The sequence below is a fragment of the Peromyscus leucopus genome, chromosome 6 (genome assembly GCF_004664715.2).
Source record: "Peromyscus leucopus breed LL Stock chromosome 6, UCI_PerLeu_2.1, whole genome shotgun sequence".
NCBI classification, from domain to species: domain Eukaryota; kingdom Metazoa; phylum Chordata; class Mammalia; order Rodentia; family Cricetidae; genus Peromyscus; species Peromyscus leucopus.
This window is the reverse complement of record NC_051068.1, coordinates 82,779,275-82,800,997: the sequence shown is the minus strand read 5'-3', so window position 1 is coordinate 82,800,997 and position 21,723 is coordinate 82,779,275. Positions and strand designations below refer to the sequence as shown.

The following is a 21,723-nucleotide window of genomic DNA, read 5'->3' as shown; positions in this document are numbered from 1 at the left end:
GTGTGTGTGTGTGTGTGTGTGTGTGTGTGTGTGTGTGTGTGTGTGTGCTGGGGCTTGAACCCAGGGCCTTGTGCTTGCTAGACCCGCCCTCCCCTAGCACCCTACCCCCAACCTCTCATAAGTTGGGTTTCATTTGTGAAATGGAGGTAATAATAACCATAGGGTTATGAGGATTAAAAGAGGTAATCTCTCTAAAGTGCTTAGCAGAGTGTAGCTGACTAAGTCCTGGATAAATGGGAGCTATTTTTAGGTCAGACCAGCGTTGCCCCCTTTGAAAGCTGTCAATGGCTCTTCCTATGAGATAAAGCACAAATGAAGTGAGAGGTGGCCCAGTACAGGGAGGAACGCTCCCGGGGACAGGGATGTGTGACAGCTGGCTGGACCGTTTGACCACCAGCTCATGGCTCTGCACCTCAGGTCTATGTAACAAGGGATGCTGAGGCCAGGGCAATGCCTGGGATACAATAAAAACGCAGGCTCATGGCCAGCCCACACTCAGTGCTAGCTACACCCAGAAGTCTGCTCATTTTCCGGGCGCATCCAACCATTCTGCTTCACGTTGTACCCTCCGCCCAAACTATTTGGTTTAACACATCGCCTTTTTCCTAACTCAGGGGCCAGTAATCCTGTATTTATTTTAAAACGTCCCTTTGTCTTTATGTGTATCAGTGTTTTGCACGGATGTCTTTGTGTCATGTGTATTCCTGGAGCTTCTGAGAGGGTGTCAGATCTTCTGGGACTAAGTGAGTTGCCATGTGGGTGCCTGGAACCAAACCCAGGTCTTTTGAGAGAGAATCAGTGCTCTTAACTGCTAAGCCATCTGCATGCCGCATCCACACTTGAAGGTCAGAGGACAATGTTTGGGCGTCAATTCTCTCCTCTTTTGAGTCCACGGGGGTTAAGCCTTGGTGGCAGGCATCCTAACCACTGAGCCATCTCTTCAGCCCCATATTGTTTATTGAGAGGTCTCCTGCTGTGGCCTGGGGCCTGCTGATCAGGCTGGACTGGCTGGCCAGTGAGCTCCAGGAATCTTCCTGTCTGTCTATGGGATTGTTAGATGGGCTTGAGGATTGAACTCAAGCCCTCTGTGTGGCAGGCATGTTACCGACTGCTCTCTCAGGGTTAGGGAGACCCTTTTTATTCCATACTTAGCCATGTTTCTATGGAAAAAGTAATCTAAGTCTGTAGTGTTAGCCCTTTTTTTTTTTTTTTTTGTCCTTCATATGTAGAAAATTGTATAAAGAATTAAATTTAGGAATAGAGACCCCTCAGGTCTGCTCATTAGAAAGTCCAGTTCTAAGCTGGGCACAGTAGCTCTCACTTGTAATCACAGCACTCTGGAGGGAGAGGTAGGATTACCATCAATTGTAGGGCAGCCTGGGCTTTCTGGTCCCAGTCTTAGAATATGTTAGAATCCCCGGAACTACTGATTTCATCCTTGGGTAAAAATTCCTGCCTGAGGGGTGGCCCCTTCAAGAACAAGGCCTGGTCCCTGACATCTCCAGAGCTATATGTGGGAGCACTCAATGGAAATACTGGTTCAAAATGCTATCCCACTCGGATGGTGGTGGTGCACACCTTTAATCCCAGCACTCAGGAGGCAGAGGCAGGCGGATCTCTGTGAGTTCGAGGCCAGCCTGGTCTACAGGGTGAGTTCCAGGACAAACAAGAAAACTATCCCACAGTAATGTGGGATGGCTGTGGCTGAAGGCAGGTGGGCAAGAAGCTCCTTCAGGCGACACTTGTAAACGAGCCTGAAACTAAAGGACTGTGAGGGGAGCGAGGGAAGGTGGGGCACACGGGAACTGCCACGGCTGACCTCTTAGTGATCATGTGACGGAGCGCCCCCAGGGACACACGATTCAGGAGTGGAACCATAGGTTGTGTCCAGCAGTGTAGGAACAGACAGATGTGTGTGGTGGGCTGTAGGACTCCAGGAGGTGACAAGGGAGATGGTCCCGTACATCCTGACGAGCATCAAGATCGAGAAAATGAAGGGACAAGGACGTTAGAAAACCTAGGGGCAAGCAACCCGTTTCCTCAAAGTACCCACCACCTTTGCAGCTCATAGTGTGCTAACTAGCTTCAAGCTAGAAGCATCTAACTGGCGCTTCTCTGGTTGCTGGAGTTTTGACTTTTGAAGGTAGAAAGCTAGAAAAACTCACTAAGAAACCGTAGCTTACTCATCTTAGAAGTTGAGGTACCAAAGTCCAGGCTGTTTTATTTCTAACCCAAATATTGCAAATATACAGAAAATTGCCAGTACAAAGTTAAACACATCCAGATTTATTTACACACTGCTAAAGAAATTTTGTGTTTTATTTCCATTTTGTGGGATTTCGTTATGGGGTCTGGCTTTGCTGTATCATTGACACGGGTCTTTGAAACTTGATAATCCCACCTCACACATGCAATGTTCTGTCCCAAGGGGGCAGAAATCTGGAGTTTTCTGTGTACATGCAGTGGTGATCACGATCCTGCTTTACACTTTCCCAGGAAGGCAGCTGCCCCTCACAGCCGGGGGGAGGGGCCACATGCTCAGAAAGGGAACAAAAGTCAAGAGGGGAGAGGACAACAGGCACGTGGGGACCCTGAGCATTTCTGTGCACGAGGATAAAGAAAATGCAGCCCAAACCCTCGTCCTTGGAGGCTCAAAACACCAGGAAATGGCGGAACCACCAGGGGACAAGAAGTCACCCGACCACAGCTAAGGGCATGCAGAGGGTAAGAACTGCATTAAAAATTCGGGCCATACTGATAAATCATTAACATGTACACTATACAGTTTATACATGTATATATGTACACACACATACACACATATATATAAAGGTACAGGTCAGCTTGTGTTATTCCATATAAACAGATGCAGAAGAATGTACCGGTGTGAAAAAGTGCACGCAGCAAGTCCTTGAAGACGATTTCAAGTCAATGCTCCAACTCTTACTGTTATAATGCATGGAACCAGGAAATCAACCTGCATCTGTGGTTTCACTGACTCCACAGCAACCCATACCTGGCAAAGCACTGGCCGATGGAAGTCTGGTACTTGCTTGCCAGCTCTGGGCTTCCCTGTCAGTACATCATATGGCAAATCTTAAACTTTGGTTTTGTTCCAAAAGACATTTAAGTTAACATTACTTCTCCCTCTGGTAGGAAGGTGATAGAAAATTGAGAAGCTGCATCTCATCCGATTTTTGCAATCTTTGTGCCTCCCTGCTGACTGTGGAGTCGAGAGGGCTGGGCTGACAGGTGGATGAACCCTTTGCCAGCGTGCATAGGGGCAGGGTTTTTCCGAGCGCTGGAGGAAAGACAGATTCTCTGCCTATATGAGAGCAATAAAACGGGTGACGCCACGCCTGCCAGCCCTCTCATTGTGGGGCGCGGTGGAATGGCCCTGTGCGCCTGTGCATCCTGGTATCCCGATGAAGGGATGGTTCAGTATAGTGTGTCCAGCCATGGTTTATAGGCCTGACCAACAAAGGAGCTGAGGGCGGCCCATAATACTACACGGCCCGAGAGGAGCTAGTGTGGGCAGATGGGGGACTGGAGGTAAGCCCAAGAGCACAGGTCTGCACACCAGAATGACGATTCAGAGGCAGTGGGTTCTGAGGCTCAGTGGTCGGTCAAGACTGACAATGACCAAGCTCCGAAGCCCACCGGGCAGCTACCATCATCACTCTCCAGAGGCCTCTGCTCCTCTGAGCAGTGTTCCATTCCAGGCACATTCAGCCCTGGCTTCCGGTCTCAGGAAAACTCCAAGGCCCTAGGGTCTCAAGCAAAAAGGATGCTTTGGATTTAAAACTCAGGCCACTATGGACTATCTGATATGTCTGAGCTACCTAACAATGCTAAATCCCACTGCTCAAGTCTCCAGAATCGATCCTCTCGGCCACCACAATGCTGAGGATAAACGGTATGTTCACGAATGATGCTCCAAGGCTGAGCAGGACAAACCAAACCAGATTTTTTTTTTTTTTTTTTTTTAAGCTATAAAGAGCTTAACAGTCTTAAACCTCTGACTGGGGTTGCATATTTGTGAGTGTGACTGATTCTGAGAGCTGCCGTAGGGAGCTCAAGCCTCCAGAGCCAGAAGCAAAAGGGTAGAGAGGAAGACTCCTCCACAGAGACCCACTTCCTGTGCTCCCAACAGTGACCATCCACCAAGGGCGAGGGGCCACTCCGGACTGCCATGGCTTTTTATTTCAGCCATGAAGCAGGGGAATAAAATGTTTTCTAAAGAGAAAAAGGGCCAAAATAATGCTCTGAAAGAAATGCCACTGATCTGTCCTCGAATCCAGCAAGTCACCTCTAAGGTGACTCCAAATACTCGGCACCTTCCTGTATAACCACGTCTCAGAGTTCTGAAGACCCTGGGCGACTGACTCGGTTTTGGCTCCTGAGCTCTGTGGCAAGAACAGCGGGCAACCACCTCAGCTGGGGCTGTGCTGGGAGGGGACAGCACGTGGTGGCAGCCCCTCTTTCCCCTTGACGAGGGGAGAGCGTGGACAGCAACTCTGATAAATTATGAGCTGGTGTATCTTTGGAATTATTGTAAATTTTAGAGTCCTACAAAGTCACACATTCTGGCTCTAACAAACATCAGTTCTCCTCCCAGAAACGGTCCCTTACTTCATCTTCTAACAGAAGTTCCCTGACTCATTTAGCTGCAGTTCAGCATCTCTAGGGCTCTTCCTCCACTTCCTCCCTCTCTCCTGCTGCTGCGCGTTCTGGGGAGGAATTAGCCATCTGCTCGTACCTTCTGACAAAAGTTTGGCACATTAACTTTCTACTGACTGTCTAGCCACACAATGAAGTAGCAGCAAAATGGCATCTACTCAAGAATGTCCAAATCCTAATTACCGGGAGGAGCTGGGATGAGCGAAGCGGAGAGGGAGACCGGAGACCTTTCACACCATCGCCCTGTGTGGCTAATATTAAGCTCTATTAAAAGGGGTCGTCACAGCTTTCCACTCCCAGATGGCCTCCCCAAACGCACGGACCATATTCTATAACTTATTTAATTTGGAAAAATAGCAGATAGAAAACGTCCTTAAAACATGAAAGCAATGTAATCACGCATGGCATCACCTAGAAGCGTGCCTTCAGTGGGGCCAGCAAATAATCAGTGAAACTATGGGAAGGGTGAGAAGGATGGTCTGGTGATATAGCTTTGAATTTTAACAAGTCCACCAACCTGAAAACATCCTTAGTCCTGGTTCTATGAACAGTAGCGATGTAGGAGGAAGCAATAAACAGCCATGGCAGTCGCCTTTACAGTGGCTGATGAGGAAAATGGAAGGCTGTGACTGTCAGTCCCGGGGCTGCACTGTGCACTCGACCATGAACTCCAGGAAAGGATGGCCAAGCCTGCATCCTGTCCTTGAGCAGGTCCACCGGCGTACACACAAAGCACAGCTCGAGAGAGCTCAGAGGCGGCCAGAGTTTCGTCTTTAATAGGAGTTAGATCTAGTTCTCTGTCACTCCCTCCTCCTTGCCACAAGTTAAAAAAAAATATTGCCCTGTAAGTTTTCCCGATTTAAGGTCTTGGAAGCACGCAGTTAAGTTAGTTGCCAAAGGGCAATTAACAAGGGTATTGCCTAATTAACCGGGAACAGAAAAAATCACTGTGGCCTGTGGTCACAGCAGGGGGAGGCGGGGCCAGGGGAGATGCAGCCGGGCTGATGCACAGTGTGCTTTGGGCAGGGCTGTCCCCGGTGGAGGAAAGCTGGCCCGTCACCGCACCCTCTGCTTCCGTCTCTGAGGCTGCCTCCCTCCCACAGCCAGCAGAGCCCAGGGACGGCACCAGGTATGATGTTGTGAGAGTCGAGATGATGGTGGCATTGGCAGGTGCCCTGGGGTGGGCACCACACAGAGCACACCAGGGTGGGGTCAGTGAAACAGTCCCTTTGAATCCCATCTCATTCCCCTTAACACGCAAACCCAGCAACAGAAACCTAAAGCCCACACTTTTACAAAAGACAGAACGTGAAAGTAAAAGTTAAAGAATTTAAAATCTCCCCCCCCCCCCACTCAGAGCCAACCGTGGGATCAGTTAGGGTTCCCCACCCCCACCCTGCGTTCTTTAGTGTAGGTCCTTTGGGCTTGGACGGAAGCAGCGGAAACAGAGCTGGGTCCGACGCAATGGGAAATTTATTTCCCCAAGTCAGAGCCTCTGGGAGTGTAGGAGGTACCGTGGCTCCGTCCACGCTCAGTCCCAGCTTCTCTGAAGAGCTATTCCAGGAGGTCCTGAACAGAAAGACATGTGCCATGTTACTGACAAATCAGAAGAATCTATTTTGAAAGCAACCGCCTACTTTCTCAGCTTATCAGGTCTGTAGCCACGGACGCACTGTTTCTAGCCTATGCACAACTCGGTCCGAATTATATCTTTATTAAAAACTTAAAATAGACTTATTTCCATTTTAGATGTATGGGTGTTTTGCCTGAACGTCTGTCTGTGTACCATGAACACACCTGGTGCCTTCAGAGTCCAGAAGAGGGCATTGGACCCTCTGGAACTAGAGTTATAGAGAGCTGTGAGCCATCATGTGTTTACGGAGAACGGAACCTGGGTTGTCTGGAAAAGCAGCCAGTGCTCTTAACCTCTGAGCCATCTTCCCAGAGACTGTCTTGATCACAAGTAGAAAAATTATTTTTTAAGACTTCAATTTTTGAATAATGCTCAAGAAGGAAGTGTCTCACCTCATCTGAATCATCGTGATAACCGCTTTTCGCATGGGAGGTTGTATCCAAAGCATCCACTCCATCAGCTTCTGCATGCTGCTGGAGCACAGAGTATCGGTGGACCAGGAACCTGGGGAGGAGACCGTGGTTAGTTTCCCCGAGCTGAGTAGGGAGTGTTTCTTTCCTTCTTTTTTTTTTTTTTTCTCAGCTGAGGACTGAACCCAGGGCCTTGTGCTTGCTAGGCAAGCGCTCTACCACTGAGCTGAATCCCCAACCCCCAGAGTGTTTCTTATAGCATGGGGTTTCCTCCAATTTTCACACTCATGCCTGCACAGCATGCAGATATAATAAAACATAAGATTTGGACCTGAATCTTGAGGATTATCGCTTTACCTAGTTTCAGCCAAGAGAACGGAATCACATGGGCCAGGGTGGCCTTTTGGTTTGGATTCAGGCCCTCTGACCCACTTCCACATTTCTTACCTTCCGCCACAGACATATTTCTTCACAATGAGCACTCCTGCTACAATTGTGACCAGCATCAATCCCACGATGGCCAGGATAATAGGAACAGAGTTTGACTTGGAATTCTTGATAAATTAAAACACAAACAGAGGCTCAGTTAGGCACACACAGTCTGGGGCTTCATTCAGAGAGTGACCTATAGGCCAAGGCACTTAGTTCGAGCACTTCTCCACCCCCAGGTGAACCGTCTCAGGAGGCTAGCACACCAGCACAGGGAATCTGGACTCCAGCTGCCTGGAAGCTGTAGGGCAAGGTCTTCAAGGTCAAAGTCACAGTGGAAGCCTTGGCAACTGCCTCAAATCAGGCGTGGCCAGCCATTTGACATTGCCACAAGATGTTATCATCTATAAACTTCATGCTTGAGAACTGCTCAGTTCAGCTACCAGAAACATTGCATACAGAAGTCACATTTTTAAATACGTTTACAATTTTGTGTTGGGCCACCTTCATAGCCATTCTTGGCTGCATGTAACCCTGGGGCCACAGGTTGGGCATGCCCAGAAGATCATCACGATGGTCACTGTGATTGCTCCATGTCCCTTGCTTACAACTCCTGGAGCTCAAGGGTAGAGCAAGAAAGGAACTGAGAGAATAGAGGATGAATGAATCTATAACTAGACCATTATCTTTGAAGACGTGTGTCAGCGCTATTCCAGGAAGGCCATTTTAGGACACCAAGTTTCCTGTTGTTCCTTAATTTTTGGCATGTTTTTACAAATAAGCCTTATATCATTGTTTGCGTGTAACCTACCTGCTTCTGGGTAGGAGATAGGAAGTGTGTGTTTTCAGTGTATCCAAGAGGAGGCGGAGCTGGATTCTGGGACAAGCTGTGTCCCTGTGGGCGGGAGTCCTGTGCAATCACACACACAAACACTCTGAGGACAGCCACCAGCGGTCCCCGGCAGGGGTGCAGAGAAGGAGGAACTCACCCCCTTACAAATACACACACCCACACACTCTCCCTTCATTGCCCTTGCGTCCCACCCATGTCAGGGTCTCACCCCTTAGAACAGCAGGGAGGCGGTGTTGCGATTGTCAGGGTCAGCCTTTCATGTTACAGATTAGGGAGCCGGGTCCTCAGCTTATCTCCCGGTCACACTGCCAGTGCTGCTTCCCCAGGAGGCCCTCCTAGTTACCTTATCTCCAGAGCTCCACCAGACACATCGATACCACACTTCCTATGACTTGATCTGAAGCGGTCCATTATGGCTACACTTAATAGCTTTTCACTTAACACACATGGCATGATAGCTCAACAATCCCTTCTTACTGGGCAGGGCTCTCCTCTGCCTGTGCAGATCTCCAGTCCATGGCCCTTTATAGTCCCCCCTATTCCCCACCCCAAAGGCTTGCTTTTATTTTATTTTGTTTTGTTTTTTGTTTTTTCAAGACAGGGTTTCTCTATGTAGTCCTGGCAGTCCTGAAACTCTCTCTGTAGACTAGGTTGGTCTTGAACTCATGGAGATATATATGCCTGCCTCTACCTCCCAAGTGCTGGGATAAAAGGTGTACACCACCACCACTCAGCTTTGTTTTTAAATATTTATTTTTATTTGTAAGTTGTGTGTGTGTGTGTGTGTGTGTGTGTGTGTGTGTGTATGTGTATGTATGTGCATGTGTGAGTGCAGTACCTACAGAATCCAGAAGAGGGTGTCGGATCCTTTGGAGCTGGAGTTATAGGCAGTAGTGAGCGGCCTGACATGGGTGCCGGAGACCAATCGGGTCCTCTGCAGGAGCAGTGTGTACTGTTGACTGCCTAGCCATCTCTCTAGTACCATTTGTTTGTTTTGGAGATAGTGTCTAATGTAGCCCAGGATGACCTCAAACTAGCTACGCAGCCATGGGTAACCTTAAACTTCTGATCCTCCTGACTGAGCACCCAAGTGGTGGGGTCAAAGATGTGCATCATCATGGTCTGCTGGGAATTGAAGTCTGATCTCCAGTCCATGGCCCTTTATGGTCCCCTCCCCCCGCCAAAGGCTTGCTTTTATTTTATTATTTATTATTGCTAATACTCTGCCTATAGAGCCATAGTACCCAGCCCTAACCTTATTTTAAAAACTTTGACTAACATAAATGCACATATCAGCAGGGACATTGTGATAGTTCAATATGTGTATCCTTTGCTCACTGAGCACAACTCTTAAATATTTTTTCTGAAGAACTCTGGGCCTCAGAAACTCTACAACTCCATGCTTTTAAGACCTTTTCAACTTTACATAATACCATTTTCCCCCAAACACACAGCAGCTCTTAGCAGGATGACCTTGTCACTGGGGTACATGATGGGTCCCTCATCCTGACAGCTGTGCAAAGTTCTGCAGAAGCATTGTGGGCCATTCCGTATTGGTACCAAAGCGTAACTTTGATTTTTCCTGGCAGAACGTGAAATCCCACCTGTACCCAGAAGCTAGATCTGTTTTTAACATACCTGCTTCTTGGGGTTCAAGAAATTGCTTGTGCATTTCTTTTTCAAGTCTTTGACTTCTCGGGCTGGATTCATCCCTCCTTGGCATCTGTCTCCTGGGATTTTCCGGTACCTGAAAGACAGAAGATGGTTCACAGAGACTGCCAGTGGCTGTGCTGTTTTCTGGGGGAAGGCATGGAGTCAGTAGCTAGGCCTCTTGCAGGAACTGCGGCCATTCTGTCTAGCAGGCTGTGAGGTACGGGGAGCCTCAAAGAAACAAGTTTGCAAACATCTCCCAAAATCTGTCTTCAGTGATGGCTACCAGAGAGGTGGGCTTGAACCCAAAATGACAAACGGGAAGCAGTAGTACTAGGTGTAGGCCACCTGCTAATAATGAAGCCTGTCAGCAAACTGGGCTCTAACTCACCTCAGTGAAGAAGATCTCTACAGAGCAGCAGACACCAAATGGCTGCTCCGAGACATGTAGGTGTTTGTATTAGTTAATGTGCAAGAAGCATCACACAGTAAACACCACACACGCACGCACACACGCACACACACCACACCACACCACACACCACACCACACCACACACCACACACATCACACTAAAATGTCTCAGAAGAGAAGGGAGAAAGGGAAAGAAAGAATATGGGAAGAGTTGTTTTTTTTTTTTTTAACAGAACATAAAGGATGTATTCCCAGGCTCTTGCCTCTTTCCAGAAAACAAGATTTGAAAACTGCAGAAAGTTCTTCCCACTAGGAAACATGGGTCATGATGATCACAGTTGCCTGTGTTCATTTCCAGGGGCTTTTGTTTTGAGGCAGGGTTTCACACTATGCAGCTCTGGCTGTCCTGGAACTCACTAGGAAGAGTAGGCTGGCCTTGAACCCACAGAGATTGACCTGCCTCTGCCTCCCAGAGGTGTGCACAATTAAAGGTGTGCACAATTTTCACACCCAGCAATTTTCAGGGACTTAAATGGTCACTTTTGTTGAAGACACAACTATGCAGCTGACCTTTTGAATGATGCACCACAACTCAATGGGTGACCTTTTGACATTAAAGGACCCAAAGCCTCCAACCTCGGACTCTGGGAACACCATTTCTGAGGAGCCATGAGGGTGTGCAGAGTACTGATTGGCCTCTCATCGCATTTATTCACGCCTACGTTAGCCCCTCCCCTTCTCTCCAGACAGGGTTTATCTAAGCAGGGCTGGCTAGCCTAGAACTAGACGTGTAATGCAGACTGGTGTTGAACTAAAGGTGACCCACCCCTGTGGCCTGAGTGCTAGGGTTACAGGCACGCACTGCCCCATCAAGTTTCATCCTGTTCTTTATCCCACAAGTACCGCTATGCCCTAACCTGAGGACTGCAGACTTAAAACTCATTCTCAGATTCCTGTAAGTTTGGCCACCTCATCAGGAGGTCCTGTTTGGCCAATGCATTGCTTTGTTGACTGACATACTGTGAGGTAGGCAAAATGGGCCCGGGCCCGGGGCTGGCGGTGGGGAGGGACGCAGTCTGTGGGGATCGTCTGTGTCGTCTTGGGGCCTGCACAGACTCAGCATTTCTGTAACTTGCTGACAGGCACATGTCTGTCCCTTTAGACTGCACCCAGAATTCAGACTCAGAGAAAGCTCGTCAACAGGTAGCACAAGAATGGGAGCGGGGAGTCCATCAGCAGAGAGAGCGGGGAGGTCCCTCAGGGCTGCACCTTCCCCTGTGGAGGCCATTGGAATATGACATTAATAAAAATGGGAAACTCAGTTCCTCAGCGTCAACAGCCCCGTGAGGCCAATGGCTGCCTTTTGGACATGGCAGATGACAGACTATTTGGTCATCACAGTAGGTCTAGTAGATAGTTCTTTCATGAACGTTCTGGAGTACTGCTCATTCAGAACTGTGTGGAGATAAGCTGCTTTGGCTCGGGGCAGTGAGGACCTCGCCATCAGGGGCCACCGTCTTACCCATTTGTTGTCAGGTGCTCTTCCTTGCCGTACAGACAGAACTCTAACTCGTGCCCCTTCAGTTCCGGCTGCTCCACACACTCTGAGGCGTTTTCTGGACGGAAGTAGCCAAAGTCACTGCAAGAATCAACAACAAGGACGCTTTGGAAGGTGCCTACCAGCCAGCACATGACCGGCAGTCAAGTGGAGAGTTGACATTCCTGTCGAGGATGCTCCAACTGAGGTGCCAACAGTTGCTAGGAACAGGTTGGGAAGGCTGTGGCATCTTTGCAGGTCCATGCTAGAACGTGGATCTTAAGGGCCTCCCCAAAGGCCTGTGTTAAAGACTTGGTCCCCAGTGTGGTGCTACTGAGAGGCAGTGGAGTCTTTCCAGGGTGGTGCCTAGCGGAGGGGCTGCAGGTACCGGGGGCCCTGTCTTCTTCCTCTTCTGTCATTTTTTGGCCACAGGGACCGATTTGCTCTGCCTCACGTTTCTGTCCTGAAGTGCTGCTCGCCATAGCCCCAGGACAGCAGAACCCGATGAAGGCTTTCCTCTGTAAATCAGTTAGCTTGGGTGTTTACTAAAGTCATGGAAAGAAAACAGTCCCTTAGGAATAGCCACAGAGATGGCTCACTGATGAGGAGAGATGGACCAGCCCGGCAGACTCACGAACAGCCAAGATCTCCAGGGTAGGAGACCTATACCAACCCATGCTCAGGGAAGGAACCACTTACAGTAGGGCAGGGTCCCTAACAGCAGAGACAGAGGGGGCCACGGCGGATAAGCAACAGATCTAAATACACAGACACTCAATTCTTTCCTCCACCTCCACATGCCATTCATTAACTGCTGCTCTTGGGAATGTGTACGTTCTTCTATTTTCTCTTCTGTCCCTCTTAGCTGCCTAGACAGCCAATCCGAACATTCCTTCCTGCACTCCACCTTCTGTGTATGTGTGTTCGCACTTGTGTGTGTATACATGTGTATATGTCCACGCCATGCATGTCAGGATGGAGACCGGAAGTCAGTGTCAGGTGTCCTCTATGACTCTCCCCCTTAGTTTTTGAGGCAGGGTCTCTCACTGAACGTGGAACTCACCAACTGACTGGACAAGCAGGCTGGTGAACTCCAGATGTGCCTAACACTGAAATTGCAGATGTGTGCCAACAGGCCTTGCTCTAGTGTGCGTGCTGAGGCTCAGATTTCATGTTCTCAAGCCACTGATCCGTCTCCCCAGCCTCCCGCTCCATCCCATCATCTCTTTGTAGCACCTCTCGCCCACCTTCCTTTCTGTCTTCTCCCATGAAATAAGGTCCTGCCTTTTCTCCAAGGCTGACCCTTTAGGTAGCATCCACGGCTTTGGTACTGCTCTTCCTACCCACCCTTTCATCACAGAGTGTGAGAAAGGACAGCCAATCTCTACCACTCACTAGTGCCTTCCCCTCAGCCTACATATGGTTACCCTAGGAATCATCCCCTTCTCTCTTGTATTGGGCAACTCTCTCTTTCTCCCCACTTCCCTCCCCATCTCTCTCTCTCTCTCTCTCTCTCTCTCTCTCTCTCTCTCTCTCTCTCTCTCTCAGGGTCTGAAATATGCTTGACAAGTGCTCTAACCACAGTCTCTAGCCATATTTCTTGTAGGAATACTTTCAATAAACATTCTACTGCTAAACTAATCAACATCTCTAGTCCCTCATTTATTTATTTATTTTTTTTCATGCATTTTGGCTTCAATGCCCTCTGCAACCTTGGAAATGAAATGTCTAAGGCCCCACAAGGCTCATTGGTCATCAAACCCAGTATTTTCTCCTCTGTACCAGTCCATCATCATCTCCACATCTGTCTACAACAGTACTTTTCTTCCTACCATCTGAAAGGGAAATTTAGCTCAAAAGTCCTCCACCTGGACTCTGATTCCTTCCTTCCTTTCTTTTCTTTCTATTTTTTAAAGTAATTTATTTATTTTTATTTTATATGCATTGGTGTTTTGCCTACATGTATGTCTGTGTGAGGGTGCTGGATCCCCTGGAACCAGAGCTACAGATAGTTGTGAGCTACCATGTGGTTGCTGGGAATTGAACCCGGGTCCTCTGGAAGAGCAGCCAGTGCTCTTAACCTCTGAGCCATCTCTCCAGCCCCCTTTTCTTTTCTAAACGTAGCCCTAGCAGGTCTGGGGCACCCTATGTTGATCAGGCCAGCCTGCAGCTCTTGGGGACCTATCTGCCTGTCTCTGCCTTTCAAGTGTTTTCCCTCTGCATTATGACTGCTCTGACTTCCTTGGTGTGCTGTCGGGTGTCGAAGCTCTCGAGTCCAGTGGCTTCTGTGATCCACTTCCTTCCTGGATGCACACAGGCAAATGCCACCACTCATCAGCACTTAGCTCGATGCCAACTCCCCAACAAGGCCTTTGCGATCCTCCTCTTCACTACAGGAGGAACCTTCTCCTCTCTCCATCTACTGCTTACTGTGTGTGCGTGTGTGTGTGTGTGTGTGTGTGTGTGTGTGTGTGTGTGTGTCTGTGTGTGTCTGTGTGTGTCTGTGTGTCTGTGTGTGTGTCTGGTGAGGAAAAATGGAAGAGGCTTTAAAGCGGTGTTATCTGCCTTAGACAGTAAAGGCCAAGGGGAGTTTCCCAGGTGCAGGGTCCAGCAGGGAATGAGGCCAGGCCTTCCTCACACAGGAAGCATTCTCACAACCAAGCCTCAGCAGGACCACAGCGCGTTAGGAAACAGCGGCAGCTCAGGGAAGGAGACCTGTAGGTGAGGTCAAGGGCAGGACGACCCTGTGGAGCAACTTCAGGCTTGACTGTAAGCCAAAGGTGAGCCGAGGGAAGAGTGCTTCCTGTGGGAATGGAGATGGGAGGAGGCACCCAGGGTCAGACCTGGTTCCCTTCAGATCTGCATTTACTGTCACCGTAGTTGAGGGCAATATGACGAGGGAGGCAAGACGACTGTGTGTGTCCCCTCTCTCTCTGTCCAAGTGCTCTAGGACCCACTTTTACTTCCTGTCAGAATCTGTCACAAGCAGTTCTCATTTGCCCCAACTTCCTTCATTTAAGTGACACTGGCCTCGTTCACATCAACACCAGAGCGAGTAGGTAACTCTTCATTCTTGATGGTCCTGAACTCTAGGGAGTCCTCATGGTGGCCTCTAGACATCAGTGAGGCCTAGGGACCGTGAACATACTGATGTCACCTCTAGTCAGGCCCAAACCACCGACTTTCAAACGACCCAGAGCCCAGCACCTTCCAGCGGGCTTCCTGCGAATCCCAATTTCCACCCTGCCCAAACCACCTTTCCTGTGGTTTTTGGCTCAACATTCTGCAGACCACCCCCTCCCAAACCCTTCTTCCTTTTAAAATTTAATTCTTTTGAGACAGGGTCTCAAGTATCCCTGGCTGTTACTGAACTCGCTATGTAGCTGAGGAGACCTTACACTTTTGATCGTCCTGCCTCTACCTCCCAAGTACTGGGATTATTTGCATGAAATCAACACACAGTTTGTTTGCTGCTGGGGATCGAACTCAGGGCTTCATGCATGCTAGGCAAACACTATACCAACCGAGTTACATCTTATATATATATTTCTGTCCTTCCCACCATGTCCAGGCCAGCAGCTCTATGGCTGGGCAGTGGCTGTGCCCAGTGACTAACTAGTTTGATAAAATAATCTGTCTAAATGTTAGCGATGTTTGGCTTTCTTTCTCTCTGCTTCCCTTTTGTGGCTAACAGGTGGGAGTCAGTCAGTCTGGGGAAAAGGAACGTCAGTGTATTTTAGCTGGATAAAAGAACTATTTGTCACCTCCCCACAGGTGGGACAGGGGCTGACAGAGGGGTCTGAGGGGTGCTGATACCAGAGGAAGTCCTCCAGGGAACAGGGACAGAAGGATGGCTGCTTGGCTGCCACATAGTCTCGACCATTCTGACAGACGGAGGACTTTCGTAGCCGCAGGAACTGCTCTTTATAGCCCAAAATGCAGCCGTCTTTGTAATCTCCAGGGTCTGTGGAGTGTGCCAGCCACGTGGTATAGTCATCCTCTTCACCTAAAGGACAGACAGAATGTTCAGAAATCGGCACCACACACAGCCCACCCACAAGAGAGAGGCAGCTGCCAGGCTAAGGGAAGGAGGAGGGACAGGTGGGGATATCTGATTCAAAGTCACTTTAGTCTAGAACCCACAGCAGGTTCCTCATGGCAAGGGAAGACCAGAAGACGGAGAGCCATCTTGCCTTCTGAGCGGGGATTGGGAGAAATCTTTGTTTTAAAGTGTGGCTGTCTAGGGAGCTCTGGAGTCTCTCCAAACCAGGAGGCTGCTGTCTGCCTTGATGGCCAGGGCACTCCAACCCTGGAGTTATCAGAGACAGTCATGTTTCTCATCCTGGGGCCCTTTGTTTAGTATAAGACACTAACGAGGCAAGAGCCCAGCTCGATGTGACCACAACAGAGTTGGCTTCAAGCGGAAGGGCACAGCTTTCCTCTAGAGTCCACTGGCTCTCTGATGCCAGTTGTTGACATCTGTTTCTGCTTTAGTGTTCCACATCATCTACTCCTAGGAAAAGACTCACAGGTTGGAACCTAAAGAGTGTCGCCTGCGTTCTTACCTTTCGGGACTTGAAGATCAACAGTGAGCCAGCCTGCTAGGAAGCAGGTGCCTGACAAACATTTTAACGATCTTAAGCTTGAGAGCTAACACGGGATTCCCTGCTCACAATCCAGCTCCTTTGGCCTTGTTCGCGCATTTAGAAGACAAGGGTCTCCAATCACACGGGAATGTCTTATAGAACTACAAGTCCCCGCTGAGGGCTCTGAGTCACAGGAGCCGCAGGACTAACTGGACACTTGTCTCTTAAATGACCCACACTTTAAGCCCTGATTATACGGTGCCGACATGTGATCACAGGGCACCTTTCCTCCAGCGCTTTCTTCTAGTCTCCACGTTTCTCACTGTGACTGGGTTTGTCTGTGACTTGGGGAGCATCACGTGCTGGACACTTTCTTCCTGACGTCCTTCGAACCTGCCCAGGGTTCATTCCAGAGCCTCAGCTAGGACTCACATCCAAACTAAAACTCCCCGTGAACCTCCCTCCCTTCAGTGTCCGGAGTGACAGGATCAAGGGGCGGTCCTTGCGAACACTTTCCCCCCAAAACTGTGCTTCTACAGCCCTACTGCATCTGCCTACAGAGAGGCAACCCACCCCCCAAAAAGTCACAAAATGATTTTCGACAAACACATACATGTACTGTACTATTATTACAAGGCAGAAGAGTGTCTCATAAAAGGCACTAAAGATCCCTCCTGCAGTGTAAGGCTACACTGTCCTATGCGGCAGCCCTGCTACGTGCAGCTGGTCTGAATTGAGACACAGAAGAAAAAAAAAAAACCTATCTCAGCAATCTTCCATACCACTGATGTGTTGCAATGGTGTTTTGGACATCTACAGGTAATTCCACCACGAAGATGCAGTCCACCTTCTATTTTACAGTGTAGCTGACAGGATAATTTGAACTACACAGATGCCCGGAGCATCTCTTGCACAGTGCTAAGCCCAGGGCTGCTTTGCTATTCCAGTGCAGGATTGCCCACACAGGACATCTCCAGTCGCCTTTCATATGCATATGCACTTGATTATCCTGGTTGAAAGAGATTCCTCTGAATGGGTTATTTGGGAAAAGGAGTTTACAAATTTCTCCTGGGGACTCCCAGAGGAGACACTCACAGTTCCGCTCCAGGATATCTTTGAAATCCACGGTGTAGGAGACCCACTGGCGGGTTATGAAAGACTCTGTGAACCCCCAGATGCTGATGTTCATGGACCGGGCTCCGGGCTCCGAAGCCAGGCCGGTGAAGTAGATTGGCTCCTGCGTGAAGACGTAGCTTTGCCAGCACTGGCCCTCATCTGTGGAGAACCTGAAACCCGGGTTTGAGAAGGATCATGACAGAGGACCAGCACGCACTGGGGGCAGCAGGGAAGCAATCTAGCTGTTTGGTCCCCACCCAGAGGAAACCCTTGTATTTAGAGGGTGACGTACTGTCCGACAATACCTCTATGAACAGGGTATGAGAAAGGATTCCTTCCTACAACAAGGCACGGAAGAAAATACCTCTTTCAAAGGAAGAGAGAGCAGTGACCCAGCATGAGTCCAAATTAATAGGAATAGATAGAAGTGAAATACCTCACATTTTTGTAACATTTGTACTGAAGTCATTTCTAACTCAGAGTGCTCGGGCATTTCTTTATTTTGGGGGTGGGGTGAAAGAAGATCAATTGTTTTCATTTAGTCGTGGTGGTGTGTGCTACAGCATGGGGTGAGGGTGACTAGCGGAAGTGTGTGCATGTGTGTGCATGTGAGTGTGGGGGGGTATATGATGGGGGAGGGTCTCTTCTTTCCTTGGTATTGAACTCTGATCGTCAGCCTTGGCAGCAAACACCTTTCCCTTCTTAGTCATCTTGCTGACCCAAGGGAAAAAAATTCAAGTGATAAAATCCATAGCCAGGAGGAAGAAAAGGCAGTGTCACCTCATCTGGGATGCTTCAAACATTATCCTTGTGGGAGCCTTTGCTATAGTTCTGTGGGACCTAAGAAGGTAAATCAGGGTCCACGACTCTCTGTACCATAAGCCCAAGAGCTTCCCCGCCACCGCCCTCTACGCAGATATGTGTGGGGAGCTGAGAGCATGCATACTTAATCACATTGATAGGACGATTGCTGTGCTCAATGGCCACGATGATGCCTCCGGAATCCAGGATGGTATAGTAGTGGGGTCCTTCCAGCATCTTTGCCCAGGAGTAACCACCGTCATCTGAGATGTACACGTCTGGGACCATCACCGAGATGGCATCTCCCACACTGCCTGCAAAGCAAGTGGCCGTCAGCATACATTAGCAAGGAAGCAAAGAGGATTTCCTGGCAAGAGAGGACTTTGGAATGAACTTGCTCTATTTTCCACCAGGCCTGTTAGAGTAGAGAGAAAGCCATCAAAGCTTGGGTGTGCTATTGCCAAGGAGAGTCTATTAAAAACCCAAAGCATTGTTATAGTACAGGAAATCCCATCCAATGATCGTGTTCTAGCTACCTTCAGCGGAGGGACTGTCCAGGTCAGATTGGCCCATGCTCACATTTGTGGTTGTCCTGATTAATGATTGATGTGGGAGGGCCCAGCTCACTGTGGGCAGCATCAACCCTCGAGGCAGGTAGTTTTGAGTTGTATAAGAAAGTTGTATAAGAAAGAAAGCTAGGCGGCCATGGTGGCGCACGCCTTTAATCCCAGCACTCAGGAGGCAGAGCCAGGAGGATCTCTGTGAGTTCGAGGCCAGCCTGGTCTACAGAGGGAGATCCAGGAAAGGCACAAAGCTACACAGAGAAACCCTGTCTCAAAAAACCGGGGGAAAAAAAAAAAAGAAAGAAAGCTAAGCACAAGCCCGTGAGAGAGGGAGTCAGGGAATAAGCCAACAAGCAGGCTCCTCCATGGTCCCTGCATTGAGTTCCTGCCCTGACTTCCTTCAGTGAAGAAGTATTGATCTGGAAGTATACATGAAATAAATCCTTTCCTCCTCAAGCTGCATTTGGTCAGAGTGGTTTATCAAAGCAACAGAAAGGAAATGAACAGAACACAGGGGCCACCTGCAGTGACATTTTTGGGGCGTGTGTGCGTGCGTGCGTGCGTGCGTGCGCGTGTGTGATCTCAAAGGCAGCACCGTCTCCCCATGCAACCTCTGTCCACAATGGTGGGGTGGTCCTTACCGTGAGCGATGACTATGCCCACGGCATTGGGCTCCGAGAGCGGGGCCATGGGAACATTTAGCTTCTGGGAGATGCTGTAAGAAGCATGAATATGAAGACTGCACTGTGAAGAGAAACCAAAGCCCAGATTAAAACCAAAGGCACAACGTCCTTACATTTCACAGAAGACTTTGAATTTAACTCGAACCTCAGTAGGATGATGTTAAAAAAAAAAAAAAAACTGTGGTAAAAATTCATTTCATAAAATGTTCTATCTGGCTTTTAAAGTATACGCTTAAACATATTCTCACTTAAGCAGTCGTGAGAACCTTCTCATCTTGTAAAACTGAAACCATCACTTTTAAAGCAACAAGTCTCTACTTCTGTCTCCTTGTAGCCCGAGAAACTGCTATCCTATGGTCTGTCTCTATAGAACTGACTACTCTGGGTCCCTCATATAAATGAAATCACATGGAATTTGTCTTTTTGTAATGGGCTTATTTCACATTTGTCAGAACTAACTTCCTTTATAAAGCTAAATAATATTCCGTTTTGTGTGGGGTGGAGGAGTGTGTACTTTATTAACCCATTCTGCTACTGATGGAGTTACTTCCATTTCTTTGGCTGTTGGAAATAATGTTCCATACATAGGCGGTCCAACCATTTTGTCAAGACTTCTCATTTTCTTCCAGCCAGGGATTGAACCAAAAGCTTTACCCACACCAGGTAAGTACCTTACAACTGAGATACGTCCCTGATCCTTATTTTTAAACGTTTATTTTGATATTAAGTCTTACTACATTGACTGGGCTGGCTGGCAATTCTCCTGCTTCAACTTCCCTAGTGGTTGGGATGACAGACACATGAGACTATGCCCAAGTGTAATTCTTTTTTTTATGTGAACCCAGAAGTGTAACTGTTTCACTGAGCACAGATGCAAAAGTCTTCACCAACTACTGGCAACTGAATTCAACAGCATTATTATCATTAGCCGTGATCAAGTAGGAGTCCTCTCTGGAATGGCAGGATGGTTCAGTGATCTGCAGTTCATTTTTATGATATACCACACTAGCAGAATGAAGGCTCAAAAACATACAATCATCTCCACAGATGCAGAAAGTTTTGTTAAATAAAATTCAATGTTCTTTTTTTTTTTTTTTTTTTTTTTTTTTTTGGTTTTTCGAGACAGGGTTTCTCTGTGTAGCTTTGCGCCTTTCCTGGAGCTCACTTGGTAGCCCAGGCTGGCCTCGAACTCACAGAGATCCGCCTGGCTCTGCCTCCCGAGTGCTGGGATTAAAGGCGTGCACCACCACCGCCCGGCTAAATTCAATGTTCTTTATGGATAGAATTCTCAACAAATTAGGTTGAGAATGTATCTCCAGATAAAGGTCACAGGCAACATTATATTCAAATATTAAAAATTGAGTCCATTTCCTACATGATTAGAAACAAGACAAAGATGTCCTCACTTTCCTTCTGTTCAGAACAATGATAATGACAATAATGTTTTCCCAAAACCTGGAAGAAAGGATTTGAAGTGTTTGTCCCATACAGAATGGATGATGCTTGAGAGATGTTAACCTTGACTTAAACATTATACAATGTTTGTGCATATTAAAACACCACATGGTTCCCATAAATATGTAACATTATTTTATGTTTTATGTATCTGTGGTGGTTTGAAAGAAAATGACCCCCAAAGGGAGTGGCCCTATTAGGAGTATGGCCTTGTTGGAGAAAGTGTGTCACTGTGGAGGTGGGCTTTGAGGTCTCATATATGCTTAAGCTATGCCCAGTAAGACAGACTACTTCCTGTTACCTGTGAGTCAAGATGTAGGACACTCGGCCACCTCTCCAGCATCATGTCTGCCTGCATGCCACCATGTCTCACCATGATGATAATGGACTAAACCTCTGAAACTGTCAGCCATCCCAAATAAATGTTTTTCCTTTAAATATTTGCTGTGGTCATGGTGTCTCTTCACAGCAACAGACACCCTAACTAAGACAGAGTATCCAAGGAATAATGGTCTGAGAACAACTTTTAAAAATGAATTGTTTAGCCCAATCAAGGAAGTGAATGATTTGTGTGGCGGGAACCACAGAGCACTGTGAAAGTAGCTGGAGATGCAAGAAATGGGAAGGAAATCTGTGTGCATGGAGTGGAGGAATTAACACTGCTAAAGGTCTGTACTCCCCAGAGTGAGCTACAGACTTTACTACTGAAATACTGTTGCCATGGGCTGGGGGGCGAGGCTGTAAAATTGGGAGTTTGAGGCTAGCCTGGGCTACAGAGCAAGACCCTGTCTCAAAAAATAAAACAAGCTGAGCAGTAGTGGTGCACGCCTTTAATCCCAGCACTTGGGAGGTGGAGGCAGATGGATCTCTGTGAGTTCGAGGCTAGCCTGGTCTACAGAGAGAGTTCCAGGAT

General features: G+C 48.2%; 1 protein-coding gene across 4 annotated transcripts in view; it reads right to left on the bottom strand.

The window, feature by feature from the left end:
• Window positions 1–2,195: 2,195 nt before the first annotated feature.
• Window positions 2,196–21,723, bottom strand: part of Sort1 (sortilin 1) — an 84,482-nt gene continuing 64,954 nt past the window's right edge. For 2 of the 4 annotated variants that reach the window (XM_028879378.2, XM_028879380.2), the window contains exons 12-21: window positions 19,314–19,416; window positions 18,255–18,423; window positions 17,288–17,478; window positions 15,423–15,612; window positions 11,592–11,708; window positions 9,644–9,752; window positions 7,964–8,062; window positions 7,171–7,277; window positions 6,706–6,817; window positions 2,196–6,249 (exon numbers count right to left, since the gene is read on the bottom strand). In XM_028879378.2, coding sequence (XP_028735211.1) covers window positions 6,235–6,249; window positions 6,706–6,817; window positions 7,171–7,277; window positions 7,964–8,062; window positions 9,644–9,752; window positions 11,592–11,708; window positions 15,423–15,612; window positions 17,288–17,478; window positions 18,255–18,423; window positions 19,314–19,416 — 1,212 coding nt within the window. In that variant the 3' untranslated portion in view covers window positions 2,196–6,234. The remainder of the gene's footprint in view (window positions 6,250–6,705; window positions 6,818–7,170; window positions 7,278–7,963; window positions 8,063–9,643; window positions 9,753–11,591; window positions 11,709–15,422; window positions 15,613–17,287; window positions 17,479–18,254; window positions 18,424–19,313; window positions 19,417–21,723) is intronic. The other 2 variants (XM_028879381.2, XM_028879382.2) reach the window with 1 other exon arrangement.